The 20,951-nt window shown below is 42.2% G+C and overlaps 1 protein-coding gene across 1 annotated transcript; it reads left to right on the forward strand.

The window, feature by feature from the left end:
* The first annotated feature begins 41 nt into the window (after window positions 1-41).
* SDHAF4 (succinate dehydrogenase complex assembly factor 4) lies at window positions 42-20,640 on the forward strand. Its single transcript, XM_014782543.2, has 3 exons — window positions 42-152; window positions 12,603-12,755; window positions 18,508-20,640. The coding sequence occupies exons 1-3, from the start codon at window positions 89-91 to the stop codon at window positions 18,615-18,617; spliced, it is 327 nt and encodes a 108-aa protein (XP_014638029.1). The 5' UTR covers window positions 42-88; the 3' UTR covers window positions 18,618-20,640.
* The last annotated feature ends 311 nt before the right edge of the window (window positions 20,641-20,951 follow it).

The raw sequence follows: 20,951 nt of genomic DNA on the forward strand, positions 1-20,951 counted from the left end.
AGGCCCCGCCCACGCGCCGGCCCCTCCCGTGGGGCTGGTCCGGGCCGCCCTTCCCTGGGGGACGACGCAGCGCGCGCGCGTCGGCGTCATGGCGTCGGCCGGCCTGCCCTGGCTGCTCAGCCGCTTCCCGGCCGCAGCGTGGAGACCGGCAAGTAAGGCGCCCGGCCCCGAAGCCAAGATTGCGGGCGGCGTCAGGAAGGCAGGGGCGCCGCGGGGAGCGTCCCGCAGGGCAGCGTCCCGCGGGGGAGCCGCGTCTGTGCCGGCTTCTCCCGGCAGGCGCCTCGCCGCCGGGTCCCGCGGCCGTTCCCGCCCAGCGCGCTGTGGCCGAGGGCGCGAAGGTTCCGGCGTTTGCGGGGCGCGCAGCGCGGCGCCCGGATGCTCGGGGACGGCGCGGGGCGTCCGGTCACTGTGCGCTGACCTCGGGAAGAGCGGGCGCGGCTCACGGTGTGAGGCGGGGCGCGGGGACGGGGAGGGGAAGGCGCCGGGTGCTACCACAGGGAAGGTGCGCGGGCGTCGGGACAGCGCCTCCTCAGCCGTTTCTGTTGGAAGTTCTCCTCAGTATATGGGGGTCTTAACCGCGGAATGTGCTGACCGCAGCTCCGAGTCAGCGCGTCCGGGAGAAGCGTGTCCAGGCTGAGGCGGAAGCGCTGCCCTGGGAGTGACGGCCCGGACGTTCCCTCCTGAGGTCGTTTCTCCCCAAACGGGAGCGCGTCACGTGGTGCTTGTATCTCCGCCCGGTGCCCCAGGGCCTCAGGGCTGGTTTGGGAGCGCTTAACTGTTTTTCCAAATTGGTTTTACACTTTTGTTGTGATAAAGAGATGCAGCCACCTCCCCACCCCCCCCACCGGACCGAGCCTCTCCACGAGGGCTGCGCCCTGACCGGCGCCTCATGTTTAACGCAGAGGTCGCTCCAGGAGGAGCTCGGCCCCGTCGTGTGCGAGCGAGCGTGGGCTCCAGCTGAGCCTCGCGAATACCCGCCTCTCCGTTCTGAACGTCCGTTCCCCAAACACATAGAACTTCCTGCTTCCCTCCGTGCAGGACCCTGGCTTTGGAAATGACCCCCGGTGGCCTCCTGTTTGCTGCAGATAGACTTCACTGTGTAAAGAGCTCCCATCGGCGGGGAGTCGTACTAGCCCACCGGGAGGCGAGCCCACTTGGTTCGGTTTTAGATGGCCCAGAAATGAGTTACACAGCGAGTGCGAGTCCCAGGTTATGTAAGCCGCGGTGACTAACTGGAAATGTTTGTGTGTTCATTCAGCATCCCTCTGCAGTAGTGTTGAAAACTTAAGAATGAAGTGTTTGACACGAAAAACTTATGAAACAGGTGTGAGTTATGAAGCGAAGCCCACCGGTGTGACCCCCATCCTCCGGTTCAAGGAGCAGACTGTCCACTACCCGCCGGCTCCCGGTGTAAAGTGGCACGTTTTTGGTCTTTATAGAAATGGCTTCGTACTGTTTGTATTTCTTTTACTTGCTTTTCTTCACCTAGCACTGTGTTTTGGAGTCATCTGTATGGATGTGCGGAGTTGCAGTCGTTCATTCAGCTGTGAGAAGATACCTTCCATCTCCCATTTTCCTTCTCAGTGGACATGGGTGATTCTAGAACACCAGCCTGGCTGCTGCACATCCTTGTGCACCTGTGGGCGCTTTGTGCAAAGACCGGACTTCTGGAACAGGCTTCTTCCAGTTTGCAACACGATGCCGAGTTGTGCTGGCATCCGTTGTCTTCCTTTCCTCCTGGCACTCAAACCTCTGCCCACAGTGTATTAGAATTCCTGTTGCTCCACATACTTGCCAATAGTCAATGGCATCAGAAAATTTAATGTTTGTCTGCCTATAGGGTGTTTTTTTTTTTTTTTTTGGTGAGGAAGATCAGCCCTGAGCTAACATCTGTGCCAATCCTCTTTTTGCTAAGGAAGATCAGCCCAGAGCTAACATCTGTGCCAATCCTCTTTTTGCTAAGGAAGATCAGCCCTGAGCTAACATCTGTGCCAATCCTCTTTTTGCTGAGGAAGATCGGCCCTCAGCTAACATCTGTGCTAATCCTTCTCTTTTTGCTGAGGAAGACCAGCCCTGAGCTAACATATATTGCCAATCCTCCTCATTCCCCCCCCCCCAAAGCCCCAGCAGATAGTTGTATATCATAGCTGCACATCTTTCTAGTTGCTGTATGTGGAACGCGGCCTCAGCATGGCCAGAGAAGCAGTGCGTGGGTGCGCACCTGGGATCCAAACCCAGGCCACCAGTAGTGGAGCGCCAGCACTTAGCCACGAGGCGGCCCTCTGTCTGTAGGGTGTTGAAATGGTATCTCTTTGTGATTTTGCTTTTTTCTGATTAGAGAAGTTAAACATCTTTTCAAATATTTATCAGCTTCTTTTTGTGAAACATCTCTTCATTTTCTTAAGGCATTGTTTTTCTTTTTTTTTTTTTAATAATTTTATTTATTTATTTTTCCCCCCAAAGCCCCAGTAGATAGGTGTATGTCATAGCTGCACATCCTTCTAGTTGCTGTATGTGGGACTCGGCCTCAGCATGGCCAGAGAAGCGGTGCGTCGGTGTGCGCCAGGGATCCAAACCCAGGCCGCCAGCAGCGGAGCTGGAGCACTTAACCGTTAAGCCACGGGGCCGGCCCAGGCATTGTTTTTCTTATCTGTATTCTTTACATATATTTAAGTACTAAACCTTTTTTAGTTATGTGACAGATTTTTTTAGTTTGTGGGCTGTCTTTGTCACTATTCTGCTGTCTTTTTGAAAAGTCATATACAACAGTAGACAATAGAACAATGGATCAGCAGGGACAATCATGGAGCTTCAGAAGAAAGGTGTCTTTTGATGAACAGATATTCATAATTTTATCGTAATCTTGTTTTGATCCTTTTGTTTATTGTTAGTGCCTTGTGGTCTTGTCTAAGAAAGGCTTCCCTACCCTTCACAGAGAAATTCTCCTATATTTTCTTCTCAGGAGTCTATAGTTTTGCTTTTTATCTTTAAGGCTTTATTCTACCAAAAATTGATTTTCGTGTATGGAGTGCGGCAGGAAACCAATTTCATTTTTTTTTTCCATGATAATAACCAGTTGTCCCAGGTCTCTGTATTGGACGTCTCCCCCACTGATGTAATGCCAGCTGTCATACATCAAGTCTACATGTACATGTATGTGTCAGTTTATTTGTTGGCTCTCTTTTCAATTCCTTTGATCTATTTTTCTATTCCTGTGCTGAACCACCTGTCTTGATAACCATACCTTTGTCATAAATCTTGATATCTAGTAGGGGAACTCCTCCCATCTTGTTTTTCACTAGTGTCTTGGTTATTCTTAGGTATCTGCTCTTCATATCAGATTCTTAAAAAAAAGAATTTCCTGTTGGGATTTGATTAACACTGCTTGATATTTTTTTAAATTATCATTTTCTGATTGCGGCTTATGTATAGAAACACAGTTGATTTATTGATTGATTTTGTATCCAGTAACCTAGCTAAGTTACTTTATTAATTTAATTTATTTGCATATTTGGAAGGGTTGCTAGGTAGAAACTCATATTATCTGCAAATAATGAAAATCTAGTTTCTCCCTTTCCAATTTTTATATCTTTTTTCTTTCTCTTTTCTGTCCCTGCTCAGATTTCCAGTACCACATTGACTAGAAGTGGTGGTAGCAGGCATGCTTATCTTGTTCATGATTGTAAAGAGCATGTGTTCATATTTCATCGTGTCATGTAGCTGTAGATGTGCCCTTTATCAGGTTAACGAGGTCCCCTGCTGTTTGTGGAAGGGTTTTTTGTTTATGTATTTGTTTTTTAAGACTGAATAAATCTTGAAATTTACTGAATTCATTTTTCTTCATCTTCTTGGGCTGATGATATCATTTTTCTCCTTTCTTGGGCTGATGATATCATTTTTCTCCTTTAATTGGGTGAGTTGGTAAATTATAGATTTTTCTAGTGATGAATCTTGCATTCCTAGAAAATATTCAAATTGATTATGATAATTATATTTTTTAATGTTGGATTTGGTATGGTAATGTTTTATCTAGAAATTGGCCTGTATTTTCCTCTCTTGCAATTTCCTTTTTTTCTGGTTTTGAAATTAAAGTTATTCTAGCCTGCTACAATGAATTCGAGAGTCTTCTCGCCCTTTTCTCCTCTTTGTTATATTTTGTTTAAGATTGAAATTATCCATTCCTTGAGTGTTTGCTACAACTTGCCTGTAAAACTATCTAGACCTCTTTTTTTTGAGGGAAAATTTTAAATTACTGGTTTATTTCTGTAATAGTTATTGTACTATTTATCAGATTTTCTCTTCTTAAGACAGTTATGATAAGTTCAGTTTTTCTGGAAAATTATTCATTTTGTATACTTTCAATATAGACATAAAGTTCCTTTTTTTCTTTTAATTTCTGGTCTCTATAATTATGTACTCTGTTTTCTTCACATTATTTTGCCTTCTCTTGTTTTTTTCATATTAGCCTTACCAAAGACTTCACAGTAGTTTTAGTCTTTTAAGAGAACAACTTTTGGTTTTGTTGATCTTCTCAGTTTTATGTCTTTTGTTTATGTTATTATTTTCTTCTCTCACTGTTATTATTTTCTTTCCATTTTCTGTGGGTCGCCCCCTTTTTTTTTCCCAAAGAAAATGGAAATGATGCATCTCACATGTCTTAGTCAGTTTGGACTGCAATAACAAATTACCATAGACTGGGTGGCTTAAACACCAGACATTGATTTCTGTCAGTCCTGGAGGCTGGGAGGTCCAAGATCAAGGTGCCATCACACCTGGTCTCTAGTGAGAGCCTACTTCCTAGTTTGCAGATGGCTGTCTTCTTGTATCTTCTTGTGGCAGAGAGCTGAAAGCTACAGCAGAATCTCAGATCTCTTCTTATAAGGCACTAATACCAATAATGAGGGCTCTGCTCTGATGACCTAATTACCTCCCAAAGGCCCCACCTCCTAATACCATCACATTAGGGGTTAGAATTTCAACATATGAATTTTGGAGGGACACAAACCGTCAATCCATAACATGGGTCCTTTTTTTTTTTGAAACATGGTAATGGTGCTTCTGATATAAACAGCATGTGACTGGATTTTGTATTTTTTTTGGAGTCTGACAGTCTGTACCTTTTAACTGGAGAGTTCAGTCCATTTACAATTATAATTACTGATATAATTGGCTTTATTTCTACCATCTTTTTTTTTTCCCCCCTAAAGCCCCAGTAGATAGTTGTATGTCATAGCTGCACATCCTTCTAGTTGCTGTATGTGGGACGTGGCCTCAGCATGGCCGGACAAGTGGTGCCTCGGTGCACGCCTGGGATCCGAACCCAGGCCGCCAGCATCGGAGCGCGTGCACCCAACCGTCAAGCCACGGGGCCCGCCCTACCATCTTATTTTTTTTGCACCTTCTGTTTTTCAAACTTTGGATTAAATGTTTTTTTCTTCCTTTTTTTCCTCTCTCTCTTTTGGTTTGGAAGGTATACATTGTCTTTTATTGGTTAACCTTGAAATCTAAATGTATTCTTAAAGGAAATCTAAAGTTAATTAATATCTTTACTCTCCTTCGAAACAGTACAAAGCGTAAGAATGCTTTGAATTCACTCACCTTCTACCTTGTTCAGCCTTTTAGGGACGTGTGTGTAGGTGTGTGTTCACGTATGTGTTCGTGTTCTCGTGTATGTGTTGGGGTGGGATTGTGGTTTTGATAACTCCACAAATCAGTGTTATTATTACTGGTTTATATAGTCAATGTATAAAACTATTTTATTTTCTCTCTATTCTTATCTCACACTTTATTTCTGGGATCGGTTTCTCAAATTACGTTGTTTAGAAGTTTCTTTGGTGACAATCTTCTGTGATAAAGTTTCTCAGTGTTCTTTTTTGTATATGTTTTATTTTTAATCTGATTTACTTTATTTCTCTCTTGGTTTTGAATGGTGATTTCAGTGGGTGTATCATCTTCTCACAGCTCTGTCTTCTGGCTTCCATTATAGCTCCTGGGAAGTCAGCTGTGTGTCTAATTTTTGTTCCTTTATTATTTTGTTCCTTTGTTAGTAATCTCTCTTTTATTTGGCTGCTTTTTAGATCTTCCTTTGATTTTGGGGTTCTTCATTTCACTTTGTGTCTAGATTTGGGGTTTTTTTGTTTTTTGTTTTGTTTGTTATTTGCAGTTCTTTGTGCTTCCTACATCTGAAGAGTCCTGTCTGTTTACCTCTCCTGGTCTCCATTATCTCCTCCTGGAACTATGATTAAACACTTGTTAGACCTTCTCATTTTATCCTCCACATGTTTTAATTTGTCATATTATTTTCATCTCTTTGTCTCTAGGTTTTTTTTCTGTATAATTTCTTCAGAACTTTATTCCAGATCACAAATTCTCTTCTCAACTGTATCTCTTCTGCTATTTAGCCCTTTTATTGAGCTTTAAATTTAAATTGTTATATTTCTAAATTTCTAGGTTTTTTTTTTGTTTGTTTTTAGTTTTTTTTTTTTAAGTTCGCCCATTTTTCATAATCTCTTGCTCCTTACTCCTTTTTGGCTCCTTTCTTATTTCCTTAAACACAATAAATGGTTATTTTACATTCTGATTTCAGTCTATAGAATGTTTATGGCCTGGTCCTGTTGCTCTGCTGTTTGCGGTTCAGCTGCCTCTTGCTTGTTTCCTTGAACGTTTGACTGGGATCCTCTCGATGAGACGTCCACGAGATGTGGGTTGAGAGAGTGTCTCTCCTGAGAGGATTTGTGTCTGCTTTGCCCCGTGTCTGGGAGCATTCCTCTTGAGACTTGGGTCCAGTTTATAGTAAGATGCTCCCCTTGCGGGTTTTTGGGCCATGCGGATAGTGTGTGATCAGGCATAAACACAGGCGTGGTCAGCCAGTGGCTTCACAATCTCAAGAGGGCCTTCTTTACATCTCCACTCAGAACCAAGGTGGAGATGGACACTTTTCCTTCCTTGACGGTTCTCTTCATTAACTGGAGGTTTTCTTCTGGTTCCTTGCTCTTTGGACCAGCAGCATGAGCATCACTTGGGAGCTTGTTAAAATGCAGAATCTCAAGCCCCACCCAGACCTACTCAGAGTCTGCCGTTTAACAAGATCCCCCAGGTGGGTTATATGCACATTTTAAAATCTTCTGGCTCACTGTCTTTTCTTAGAGCTGACCCTCCTTGAGTCCTGGACTCCAGTAGGCTTTTGTTTTGCTGAGACTCAAAAGACTCTCCCCTCCCTGTGTCCTGACATCTCCCCAGGCTCTAGGGGAGAAAGACCGGGAGGTGTAGCCTTTTCCTCACTGGACTGCTTTGTGAGTTTATCATTATTTACTTTCATAAAGGTTCTTCCTCAGGTTTAGAAATGTTTTGTATAAATTTTTTTGACCTTTTTAGATGTCTTATAGCTATAGGGTTTGGGCATCTCTAATTTATCAAATTGCCAGAAACAGGAATTCTGAGAAGTTGTTTGTTGTTTTTATTTTTTAATTGTGATTCACTTTTTCCTTTACTTTTATAATTTTTTCTTTTAGAATGTCATCTTCTTGCCTGTAATGTACTTGTAAACACAATTCTAAATAGACTTTGGATGAAGTCAGACCACCCCTTGAAGAAGAAGACATGGGCTTTATGGTGGTGATTTTCTTATTTCCCAAAAGAGAGTTTTTGCTTTAAGTTTGTCAGCTATTTCCCACTTAGTCAGGGAGTGGTTAGAAGTCTGCTGATGGCCAAGACGTAACAGTAACATTAATACAGTAACTCTTGCTTAGTATCTACTGTTTGATGGGCAGAATCCGCAGGAGTGGTTCCTGGGCTCGCCTCACCTCGGGCTCTCTGTAATCCTTGTCATCTGATAGGCCCCTTTTTCTTGTTGTCAGTCCTTGGAGCAGCTCGCACGTGCCTCCCTCCCACCGCCTGCTAGGCTGCCATGCATGGACTTGTTTCCAAGGCTGTAAAGCCTGTGGGTGCCGAGGAGCACAGTGTCCCATCTTATCTTGTACTCTGTAGACATGAGGGGAATTCTCTTCTTGTACTTTCTGTCACTCTGTTACCTAACTACAAAAATAGTTCTGTTTGAGCTTCCATCGTCTGAGTCCCTTGAGAAAACTGGTTTTTCAGCTGTGAAAGATGACATGAGTGGAGCCATATTAAAATAGAGCCAGAGCAGCCATTTCAGAGGAATTGCCTTGCATGTCTTCTTTTCTTTATTTTCCAAACTGGACCAAACCATCAGCATTCCAAGAAGTCACTAAGGATAAGAATATGCTGTTTGTAAGGACTGATGAAACTGGACTTTGCTGATGACCAGATCACTACCCAGTCAATGAAATACGAACCTAGCCTTACTCATCCAGCGCCAGTGAGCTCAACACAACCCACCTCCTCTTCCTTTTTCCCAAAAAAGCCCTGAGCCCCTCTCCTGTAATTAGGGCACTGTTTGGGTTTCTACCTGAATCCGTGCTCCCCAAATTGCAATTCTTTGATCCCCAAATAAACACCTCTCTGCCTCATTTTGGCTCTTTATTTTTAAGTTAACACAGCTTTTCCTTGTAACCCTTGTTTCTGTAGATAAAGTTTCTTCAGAAGTGCCCAAGACCAGACTGACCAGTTTCTCAAACTTACACTTTGTTACTCTTCTGTCTTTGCCCAAGATACACTCATGTTCCTGTTCTTTACCAAAACCCTTAGGCAAATTGACTTCTCTGTCCCACAGTTAGGCTCAAGGCATGCGCTCAAGGTGTGCACATACAGACATGCACGTTACTTCATTTCTCTAAACCACTCTGCAAGGTAAGTAGAAATATCCCCATTTTACAAATGGGAAAACAGACTCGGTGAGATGCAGTAATGTTCTCAGGGTCACATTGCAAGTAGGTGGTGGGGCTGGCATTGAAACCCATGTGTGACTCGAGAGCCCTTAGTTCACAATGTTTTTACTTCTCCTTTGTATTACTACTTAAGGAAAGGACCAAGCTGCTGTAACAGTCCTGCTCACAAGACAGGCAGGGCCGCTCTGCCCTGACAGTTCGTTCAGGCATCCAGTTCCTTGCACCTGTTGGCTTCACCATCTGTAGGGCAGTACGGATGGTCAGCCAGTGTGCACTAGTAGAGTTTTGCTGGTTATTTCCAGACTGTGTCTGTTCTGATTGGTTGGATGTATGTTCTGACTGGGCAGTTCTATAGCATACCAGTTGTTATTAAGTGCCACCCTGCCCTAGGTTTTGTCTTCATCAGTGTGGTGGAAGCTGGATCACTGCCGTATCCACATTACAACTCGTGAGAAAAGAAATCCAGGGCAATCAGCTTGTTGCAAAATCAGGCAGCCTAAAATTTGCACATATCACTTCCAGTCACAGCCCGTTGTTCACACTCGGACACATGGCTGCTTGGCTGCAGGGGAGGTGGGGAAATGGGGTCTCTGAGTGAGTGGCCTGGTGCTCAGCTGAATCACAAGTGAGGTGGGAGTCCCAGAACTGAGTGGAAGAAGAAGTGGCTGCTTGGGGCATTTAGTGGTCTCCACCACATCTACTTGATTGTATTTGTACTGAACAGAATTACTGTAAAATAAAGACACTTACATCTGCCTCATATGATTATTGTGAGGCTTAAACAAGGTGTTATATTTTCAGCCCCTAGCACAATAACTGCCACATAGTAAGCGTGTAACACATTTCTGTTACCTTTATTATTTACAGTTAGTGTATCAGCATTGTTTAAGAGGTAACGTTTTTAGGATTCTTTTTTTTTTTCTTTTTTTGTGAGGAAGATCAGCTCTGAGCTAACATCCATGCCAATCCTCCTCTTTTTGCTGAGGAAGACCAGCCGTGAGCTAACATCTATTGCCAATCCTCCTCCTTTTTTTTTTTCCCTTTTTCTCCCCAAAGCCCCAGTAGATAGTTGTATGTCGTAGTTGCACATACTTCTAGTTGCGGTATGTGGGACGCGGCCTCAGCATGGCCGGACAAGCGGTGCGTCAGTGTGCACCCAGGATCCGAACCCAGGCCGCCAGTAGCAGAGTGTGTGCACTTAACCGCTAAGCCACAGGGCTGGCCCCAAAAGGTAACGTTTTTAGCTTCAGGGTTTTTTCATGTTATATTTGGTAGCCAGGGATATATTTTGTGCCATGTTTATGATTTTGTATAAATGCTTAGGAACTTCTGTAGATTTAGAACATACCAAGGTTACTTTTTACATTAATTATCATTTCAAGCTTTCAATTAAGAGATTTTTTTAAAAATTTGCAAAAACAATCAAACCTAAAACAGGAAGTGCTGATTGTATTGTGTTGGGTCGAGCCTGAGCACACAGTGCAGGTGGCCACTGCTGTCTGTCAACTGCTTGCTGATTTGTAGGCTTCAAAGTGAGTTATTTAATGTACGATGAAATAGGTTTAATTAGTAGCCAAATGCAGAAACTACTGATTAGCCAGGGTAGATGTGAAATCTGTCCACATTTGGAATCTAATCTGTAACTGTTAGGTTTCTCCTTTCTGTATCTCTGTATTATTACTGAACTATCATCCCTTAGCAAACAGCCTTTCATGCTTCACACACTGGTAATAAATTTATTGAGGAATAGATATTTGGACATCAGATGATGGACAGAAGTTTCTGTTGTGGAGACTGGCTGAACTTGCTAAATTGGGATATAATGTCAAATTTTAAAGAATCTTAAATTTCAGATAACAAAAGACTAATTGATAAAAATCCTGTGATTTGGACTCAGAAAGTCCTTCAGTTGTGCATGGTTTATTTATTTTATTTTTTTCCCCCCAAAGCCCCAGTAGATAGTTGTATGTCATAGCTGCACTTCTTTCTAGTTGCTGTATGTGGGACTCGGCCTCAGGATGGACGGAGAAGTGGTGCCTCGATGCGCACCCGGGATCCGAACCCGGGTCACCAGCATCGCAGCGCGCGCACTTAACCACCAAGCCACAGGGCCGGCCTGTGCATGGTTTATAATCACCAACATTTTCAATATAATATTTTTCTAAATAGTCAACCACAATAAACCAAGGTGAGATTATCATATGGAATATACTAATATAATCAGAAACTCATATTTGTATGTTTCCCATTTGGCTTCTAGATAAAAATAAATGCTGCCTTATAAGATATTATTATTGTAGGTTTTTCTCTTTAGCCTTTTAGTATATGTTTAAGTATTATTATGAAGACATAAGAAAAATAAAGTATGCTTTAGATATTGAAGTAGGAGTTTGAGCAAAACAGACTGTACTCTAAATCAATAAATAAGTGAAAATTTTCAATAGATAAGTATTTTTATTTTAATATGTACAGGAAATTTTGTTGGTCCACAGAATTTTTCTCAGCCAATTAATATCATAAATATGAAGTATTTTATATAAGTGAACATGTAGATGGAAGGAAACTATATTTTGTAGATTATTATCCTAGCTTTATTAAAACATTTGGTTATGTATTTATCTATTTTTTTTAATCCTTGTATTTTGTGGGCTCTTGGATCTATGGGAGAATGCTAATTTGCATTCCGCTCTGTCATTCAGTCAGTCAGCAGATTAGCTGGTCACTCCGATATACGCAGTAGCAGTGCAAATGAGCAGCCTGGTGTATTGTTTTGATATTGTTAATGCAACTTGGCTGCAGTGTTAACTTTAATCTTACATGCAAGCCTTATGTAAATTCCAGGTTGGCTCTGGAGGGTGTGTATGTGTACACAGAGACACATATATACGGACAAACATTTGTACAAAAAAATATGTGTGTGTTTGTATAATTTTTTAAAGCAGAGAGTCAGGTAATGTAGTGATGGCTAGAATGTGAATAAAATACATGTAATGAAAGAATGTTCTACTTATATGTAATGCTATCAAGAGCTTCCAGATAATTCTGTAATAATAATAATTGGTAATGCTGGGTGCTTTGCATGAATTGTTCTGTTTAGTCTATTTAGTGACCTCAAGAGATAGCTACTGTTATCTTCAGTTTAGAGCAGAGGAAGCAGATGTAGAAGGGGTCAGTAACTTGACCTTGGTCAGACAACTAGTAAGTGTTTGTATTCATTTCCTGTTACTGCTGTAACAATTTACCACAAACTTAGTGGCTGAAAACATCTTCCAGTCTGGAGGTCAGAAGTCTGAAATGGGTCTCACTGGGCTGAAATCAAGGTATCAGGGCTGTGCTCCTTCTGGAAGTTCTTGGGGAGAATCCGTTTCCTCCTTTTTCCAACTTCGAGAGGCTGCCCACATTTCCTGACTCCTTGCCTCTTCCTTCCATCTTCTGCCAGCAGTGTGGGTCAGGTCCATCTCACGCTGCCGTCTCTCTGGCTCTCTCTTCCAGTTCTCTTTTCCCCCTTCAAGGATCCTTGTGATTACATTGGACCCACCCAGGTAATCCAAGAAAATCTCTATAGTTTAAGGTCATCTGGTGGGCAACCTTAATTCCATCTTCTCCTAAATTCTCCCTTACCATGTACATAAGGATAGGGGCAGAGGGAAGAATTTTCTCTGTACGTCTTTTTGTACTTTTTGAACTTTGATAAATGTGAATGTATATACTAAAAACAAATTAAGTATAATTATTAAAATTTTTAAGTAGAATAAATGAACACCTCCTATTTTTCCACTATCCCCACTCTGCTAGGATCACCCCCTCTGTGTCATTCTTTGAGGAAAACGAATTCTTCTCAAGGAGGAAAGTCTGAACCCGTCAAACAGTCCCTGAAGAAGCCAAAGTTACCAGAAGGCCGTTTTGATGCACCGGAAGATTCCCATTTAGAGAAAGAACCACTGACAAGTGAGTATAGTAAAGCTCCTCTCTTAATTTTTGAAGTAGCAAAGGAAGTGTTTTAGTTATTGAGGGGAAAAAAAACATGTTATTCCTTGTAATTCTTTATTAACAGTAATAAAGCATATTTCAACAATGAATAAAATTACCATATTGACCATCAATATGTGTGAGTTAAAAAAAAAAGATTTCCAAGCCCCTGACAGTGATTGGTTGTGTTTGACTGTTTTATTTGAATACCCCTTTATTCACATAACTAAATATGTGAATTGAGACCTACTTTGATGCAGATGACAGAAACCCACTTGAACAAACTTAAGCAGAAGGTATGGTGGGTTGTTACTAGGATGTAGGGTGCCGGGGAGGCACCCCAGGGCAGTGATGCTGCTGGGACCTTGGGACCAAACATTGTATGGAAACCAGGATGTTCTTCCTCCTGACCTATTCTCTGGTCACTGCTCTTCATTGTTTTCTGTCTTACTCCCTTCTCAGTCCACTGGGCAGAAAGTAGCTGCTCCTAGCAGCCGCTCATTTCATGCAGGCAACCAGACTGAGACTAGAATTTCTTAGTCCTAATTCCAAATTCCCTAAGAGGAGAGCTCGTAGGCCAAGCTCGGATCAGGTATCCACAGCTGAGTCATTCAGAGTGGCCAGTGGGGTGGGTCACACGTGAAGGTGGTGGTTCTCACAGTGACACATGCTTGGGGAATGAGAAGGGGAAGTTTGAAGATAAAGAGGTTTTTTGAGGGAGGTGGGTGATAAACTGAACATTATTTCATATTCAGTATATATAAAATTTGGCTCATGATTTAAAGCTCTGTTTTTTAAAATACTACTTCATTTTCATTCTATACTCTTTTGTACCTTTCAGTTGTGGAACACATGCAAGTATTACCTATTCAAAAAATAACATGTTAGGGGCAGGCCTCGTGGTGAAGCGGTTAAGTGCGCACGCTCCACTGCTGGCTGCCTGGGTTTGGATCCCGGGCGCACATTGACGCACTGCTTGTCAGGCCATGCTGTGGCAGCGTCCCACATAAAGTGGAGGAAGATAGGCACGGATGTGAGCTCAGGGCTAGTCTTCCTCAGCAAAAAAAAGAGAGGGATTGGCATGGATGTTAGCTCAGGGCTGATCTTCCTCACAAAAACAAAAAAAAAGAAGCAAAAAATACCATATTAGACAGCATAAATGTAAATATACCACTCTGAGACCTTGGCAAGGCGGCCTGCTTGTCTCATCTTCCAGTTGTGTGAATCAGCCTGTCTGTGCAGCACCACAGGCAGGAAGATGTCAGGAAGGACATGGGACCTCTGTCTGGAGCTCTTTGTAGAATGTAAAGGCTTTGTTGTTTACTCATTCAGTTAGATATTTCAATTTATAGCACTTTACCAAGCCAAATCTAATAGCCACATCAATCAGCCAAGATGAAGAAGACTTTTAAAATGTTGTCATAATCTAAAGGTAAATTTTTCTTCACTGGTTTTAGCTAAGGTCAAAAATCTGAGAGGAAATATTTCCTTAAAACATGACACAAAAAGAAAGTAGCAGTCAGAAATAAACCCTCACATATGTGATCAGTTGATTTTCAACAAGGGTGCCAAGCCCATTCCATGGGAAAGGGACAGCCTTTTCAGTAAGTGGCACCAGGAAAGCCGGATATCCATACGCAGAAGAATGAAGTTGGACCTTACCTTATACCATTCACAAAATTAACTGAAACTTTATCAAAGCCTAAACTGAAGAGATAAAACTGTAAAACTCTTAGAAAAAACATTGGGGAAAACCTTTATAACATTGGATTTAATAACAGTTTCATGGCTATAAGCCCAAAAGCACAGGCAGCAAATGCAAAACTAGATAAATTGGACATCATCAAAATTAAGAACTTTTGTGCATCAAAGGACATTATCAAGAAAGTGAACAGAAAACCTACAGAATGGGAGAAAGTATTTATAAATCATATACCTGACAAAGGATTAATGTTCAGAATATATAAAGAACTCCTACGACTCAACAACAACAACAAAAAAAACTCAATCCGATTCAAAAGTGGGCAAAAGTCGTGAATAGATATTTCTCCAAAGAAGATATAGAAATGACTAACAAGCATATGAAAAGATGCTCAACATCACTAGTCATTAAGGAAAGGCAAATCCAAACACAATGAGAGGCCACTGGAAATCTCCTGTCCCCTCGTTTTACTTGAGCTGTCCACAGCCTTTGGGAGTGCTGACCACTGCTTCTAGAAATCTCCTGTCTTGGTTCCGGTTACGTTTTCTCCTGTTTCTTCAACCACTTCTTCTTGCGCTCTTTTTTAAGCTCTTCTGCCTCTGCCCAACTCCTAAATGTAGGTATTTGCCAGACCCCTGTCCTTAGTCCCCGCAGCACCCCCAGGAGATCTCGTGTCTTCCTAAGATGGTCTAAATACCAGGTGTGTGTTGGTGATTCACACATTTGCACCTCTCGTCAGACCTCTCTCCAGAGCCTCTCCTGTCTCCAACTGCCTCCTGTACATCTCCGTTTACATATTTCAAATATATCTCAAAATTAATACGTTTAAAGCTAAACACATCCTCTGCTCATTCTTCCCTCCTACCAGGCCCACCCCAGTCCTCTTCCTTCTGGATTTCCAGTCTACCCCCTTTGCCCAGTAACCCAGGCCTGAAATCTGGGCTGCCTCTTCCTGTCTCCTGTATTCAGTCACTAACCGAGTCTTGTTGATGCTACCTTCTTAACATCTCTCCGATTCCTCTCCTCTTATCCATCCTACTAATAAAGCCCAAATTCATGCTCTCTAGTTCTGTTGGTCTCCTAACAAGTCTGCGTGCTTCCTGTTTCCTTCCTTCTAGTTCTGTCTCCCTGCCTCTGATATATACTCCATTCTAAGAAAAATGTGTAGGTTGTCCCTTTGCAGAGAGTAGATTTTGTTATTAAGGTAATAAAGGAAGATTGTTTGCACCCACGCATGGTGCTTGATGCAAAGATGAATAAGAAGGGAAAATGAGATACATAAATGACTATGAACAGGACATCGTGTGGTAACTGGCATGAGAGAGAGACACAAAAAGATCAGAGAAAGATAGAACGGTTAACATTTGAGCTGGGCTTTAAAGGAACAATAAAATCATGAATAAATAGATAAGGAGAGGTGAGGGGATGTTTCAAAGAAGAAAGGTATGGTCAAAGGCATGGAAAGGGTGGGGAACATGACACACGCAAGACACAGCTAATGGGCCTCTGGCTGCGGCATGAAGTGTCCATAAGGGATCAATGGAGTGTAAGGCCCCGAAGGGAGATTTGGCTCAAATCTGGGAGGGCCTGAAGTGCCAGGTTGTGGCATATGAGCTTCATGCAGTGGACAGTGAGGAGACCACTGAATGCTGTTGGATAAAGATTGTTTTAATCAGCTCTACTAAAGTATAATCTGCACATAATAAAATTCACTCATTTTAACTAAACAGTTTGGTGAATTTTAAAGGTTTACAGTCATGTGACCACACAAAGTATAAAACAGTTCCATCCCCAGGGTTCTTCATGCCTTTTTGCAGTTAGTCTCATTCCCCCATCCACCCGGCCACTGTTGATCTGTTCTCTATCACTTGAGTTTTGCCTTTTCGAGGACTTTATATAAAAAATCATGCAGTACATAGTCTTTTGTGTCTGGCTTCTTTCACCTAGTGTAATGTGGAGGAGGGATCCTGCTGTGGAAAAATTAACTCAGTCTTCCATGCAGATTACACTGGAGCTGTGTGAGTCGGAAAACAGATGAGTTAGAAAACTATTGCATTGGGGCTGGAATGGGACTCAGCGTGAGCCAGGGTGGTGCTGGGGAGCATGGAAAGGTTCAGCAAACTGTAGGTCATAATGAGGGTGAAAATTAGGTTCAACATGAGGAAGAAGGGAGATGGAAAGGTAGGAGGATGTGTTCAGAAAGAAGAGAACTCGAGTGTGGGATTTGGAAAAGGAACATATTCAGAAGATAATAAAATCCAAGTGGCTGGCAGAAGTGAAGGTGAAGGTCACTAGGAAAGAGGATTGGGGACCCTTGAGCCCCAATATGTGATGGTTCATCAGTGTGGATACTTATATTAAGGATGATGGGGAGAGAGAGATGCAACTGTGAACCAAGTATTGATCCCATCCAAGAAGGTAGAAGACTGAGTTTATTGCAAGACTGGAGGAAGGCATTGGGCAAGTGGGTGGTGTGGAATTCAAAAGAGGACAGGCTGTGGAGGTTTGATGGGAGAATGAGAGCCCGGAAGTACCGCAGGACAGGGACATCTTGACCCTTTCCTTCTTCCCAGTGTTGTGGACTGAATTGTGCCCCCTAAAATTCTAATGTTGAAGCCTTAGCCTCAGTGTGATGGTATGTGGAGAATGGGGCCTTTGGGAGATAACTGGGTTTAAATGAGGTCGTGAGGGTGGGGCTCCCATGGTGGAATTAGTGCCCTTATCAAAGAGACACCAGAGAGCTTGCTGTTTCTCTCTCTGCCATGGGAGCACACAGCGAGAAGGGGCCATCTGCAAGCCAGGAAGAGAGCTCTCACCTGAACCCCACCACGGTGGCACCTTGATCTCAGACTTCCAGCCTCCAGAACTGTGAGAAAATAAATTTCTGTTGTTTAAGCCACCCAGTCTGTGGCATTTTGTATGGCAGCCTGAGCTGACTAAAACACCCAGTGAGCCCCAGAGATGTGGGAGAAAGAAGAGCTTCCATTAGATAGGCTCTCAGAGAAAGTCCAAGCAAGGAGTTCTTTAGAAAACAGAATGAGGGGGCCGGCCCTGTGGCTTGGTGGTTAAGTGTGCGCGCCGCAATGCTGGTGGCCCGGGTTCGGATCCCGGGTGTGCATCGAGGCACCACTTCTCCGTCCATCCTGAGGCCGAGTCCCACATACAGCAACTAGAGGGATGTTCAGCTATGACATACAACTATCTACTGGGGCTTTGGGGGGAATAAATAAAATCTTTAAAAAAAAAAAAAAAAAAAAAAAAAAAAAAAAAGAATGAGGAGCAGGGTAGGGGCGAGTTTATTCACAGTGGAAATAGATAAAGCCCTTTATCCTGTCCTATAGGATTATTATGAGGATTAATTGAGTTAATATGTATAAAGTGCTCAGAATTGGGCCTGACTCATTATGGTTATTCCTATTGTGAACACACAGGGTTAGCAATAATATCTGCTGTCATGTCCGTAAAAGGCAGTACCAACTAACCAATTGCTGAAGCCTAAACCCCATGATAAGGAGCAGTAATACAGTTGAAATTAAGCGAGCATCCTTATGTCCCTGGCACACTGTGCTAGCCCCTTGACATGCGTCTCCTCGTTTAGTTCTCAGGACAATAAGGCAGGTGTGTCCCCATTTTACTGAGAAGAAAGCTGAGGCATTGAGTGAAAGTCAACATCTTTCAAAACCTTCTACCCTATGGATGTGAATCCTGTATTTTCTGCACCCCTTCCCTTCTGTTTTAATCCAGCAGCTCATATGCAGCCGCTGCCCAGATCGGAGCCTGAGAGTGCTCTGAGAATTGTAAGTCACCTAATGTAGGCAGTAAAGTGGATTGAACATGAAAATTGTGTCCTAAAGTGATTTATCAAACTCAGAAAGAAGAACCACATCCACGGTTCATTTGAGGACTACGTGGTAACCCAGTCTGTGGGATCTAGCCTGCCAACTGCAGCTCTGCCACCTTGTCTTAAGAATCGACCCTAATGCTCTTCCTGTCTCTGTTGACTGCTTGGTTCACATCTTCTCTCTTTAGAATTTCCAGATGACGTTAACCCTGTTACCAAAGAAAAAGGTGGACCCAGGGGCCCGGAACCTACCCGCTATGGAGACTGGGAACGAAAAGGACGCTGTATTGATTTTTAAGCCATTTATTCTTTAACTTCAGTGTCTTTTTCTGAATATGCACATCTGAATTAACTGATTATTTTCTTTCTGTATATCCTTTAAGTCATCTAATTTCTATAATGTGTTAAAAAATATGTATGATGGCTTTGGAAGAAAATTTGCTGCTATAAATTAGGAAAGGGAAAATATTTCTACATTAGCACTTTAATTTTAATTTAAATGTATCAAGGTATATAAGTGATGAGAAAAGCAAACTTTTCTTTCATCATTTTTCAGTTTAATCAGTTGCTTATAAAATGCAAATGTAAATAAAATAACTTTTTTTAATGATTGCATTGCCATGTGCTAGGTAATAGTGGCTTTTTAAATGTGAGTTAAGTCGTGCATTATAGTTTGAGGAGGCCACAGTAACAACAGAAAATCTTTAACTCAGAGCCAGATGACTTGGGTCCAAATCCTGGCTGTACTACTTACTAGCTATGTGACCTTGGATAAGTTATTTAACTTCTCTGTGCTTTGGTATCTTTATGTGTAAATTGGAGATAGTACTAATTCCACCTCATAGGGCAGTTGAGAAGATTAAATGAGTAAATACAAGTAAACCATTTGGAGCAGTGCATAGCACATACCACAGTAAGGTTGGCTATCCTTAAACCATAAATGTATTTTTCCAAGTCTCTAGGATTCCTGGGGGAAAAGATTAACAAACTGAAATTTGAAATACTAGAATTGAAATTGTTTTATATGAATATAACATTAAAAGTCATTAGTTGGGAAGTTAGTGGTTATTTACATGAGTGAACTGAGCTGAAATATACATTAGTTTGTGACATGAAATTCAGGTACAGAGGGCAAATAGGAGAAAAGCAGGGATGGAATGGACCAGCTCAGTCAGTTTTGATGACTCGGAAGCTCCTGCCCTGTGGCCTTTGGACACCTGGGTCGGGGACAGTCAGGTCCAGTTGATGGATCTGGAATGAGGAAGGATGGGAACTGCTGGACTCCCTAAGGCATCCTTCGCTGTCCTGTGGCCTCACTCGGTCACAGGATCTGGGCCTTCAGCCCCCAGGGGACACTTGAATTACTTAGAAAGAGAGGGTTTGCAAAGCCCGCAGAAGACAGAATGCAGTGGGGGATATTGTATGACATGAATTATAAGTGCAATATTATTTGAGAAGATTGTGGGGAGACTTATTTAAGAGAATAAGCTTTTAAAAAAGCATATTCTCCCCAGAAACAAAGTAGTGTGGTAATTGGGACTAGTCATTCAGTCTTGCTCCCAGTTGTTTCTCTTAGTCAACATTTGTTCTTTTAATTGCAATTACTGTGTGCTGCTAAGTAATAACCATATTCCTTTAAAAATACTCTGTAATTTAGTCAACCTCCGATTAGCCCAAATTAGTGAAGATTTTTACTAATAGTCCAGAAATATTGTGTTAAGTTATTTTGTATTGTATGGTTTTGTTTATGTTCCACACTAATCATCATATGTGATAAAGACAACTTATATACTTCAGAAGCTAATGTAAAATACGTAACAAACAAAGTGTTGTATTAAGATAGTAGAATCCTTAACCTCTGTTAATCGTAACGTGATTCATGACAGCTATCAAAAATATAGGTAAAATTTGGTGGCATGAAAACATATAGTCTTACGTCTATCGGAAACCTGAAGACTTACAAAAGACAGTGTGGCGGCAATGGAAATGCATCACTTACCTCTCCCCGCGGGAAGTAGAGTTGACTGAGACCCCACTGCTTCCCCATGGGATCCACCACCATGTTCCTCCTGAGGCCATGCTTCCCCAGGCTGTTTCTAGCTGATGAATGAGTATGATGGCCCACTCCCCTGACGGATGACGTTGGCTCAAGGACTCCCCATTAGCTTGCCCAGAATTTTCTTAGGACTGTGCTACTGTCCAAGACTCTTCCTGCCCAATGCTGCTTTCCTTCCCTCTCCCCTTCACACATGCCAGGCTCTGCCTACTCCTCCTCTCTATGATTCACAAATGTCTCCCCAATAAACTTCTTTTATATTTAATCCCATCTTAGCGGCTCTTTCTCAGAGAACTCAAACTAACATGGATCATTTTAAAAAACAACTTATAGACAAGTCTTCAGAAAATGTCACACAAAGCTTGTGACTTTTTCTAGTATAATCATAGTTTAAACAATTTAATTTTACATTGCTTGGGGATTTCTGGGAAATTATAGGTTGAGTTTTTATGTACAGGCTCGTACTGTGAACCTTGTTCGTATTAGGTGTTTTGGTGGAATTGAATTATGTTCAGCATTTTTTCCTTCCTTTGATGTCAGTTGCTGTGACGTACCATGAGTCAAAATATAATATTA

Source organism: Ceratotherium simum, chromosome 13 (assembly GCF_057802395.1).
Source record: "Ceratotherium simum simum isolate JZ-2026a chromosome 13, ASM5780239v1, whole genome shotgun sequence".
In the NCBI taxonomy this organism is placed as follows: Eukaryota; Metazoa; Chordata; class Mammalia; order Perissodactyla; family Rhinocerotidae; genus Ceratotherium; species Ceratotherium simum.

Coding starts and splice junctions, on each gene's coding strand:
- SDHAF4 (XM_014782543.2), top strand. CDS start 89: ATGGCGTCGGCCGGCCTGCCCTGGCTGCTCAGCCGCTTCCCGGCCGCA. Junction 153..12,602: donor CGCAGCGTGGAGACCGGCAA/GTAAGGCGCCCG, acceptor CCACTCTGCTAG/GATCACCCCCTCTGTGTCAT. Junction 12,756..18,507: donor AGAGAAAGAACCACTGACAA/GTGAGTATAGTA, acceptor TTCTCTCTTTAG/AATTTCCAGATGACGTTAAC.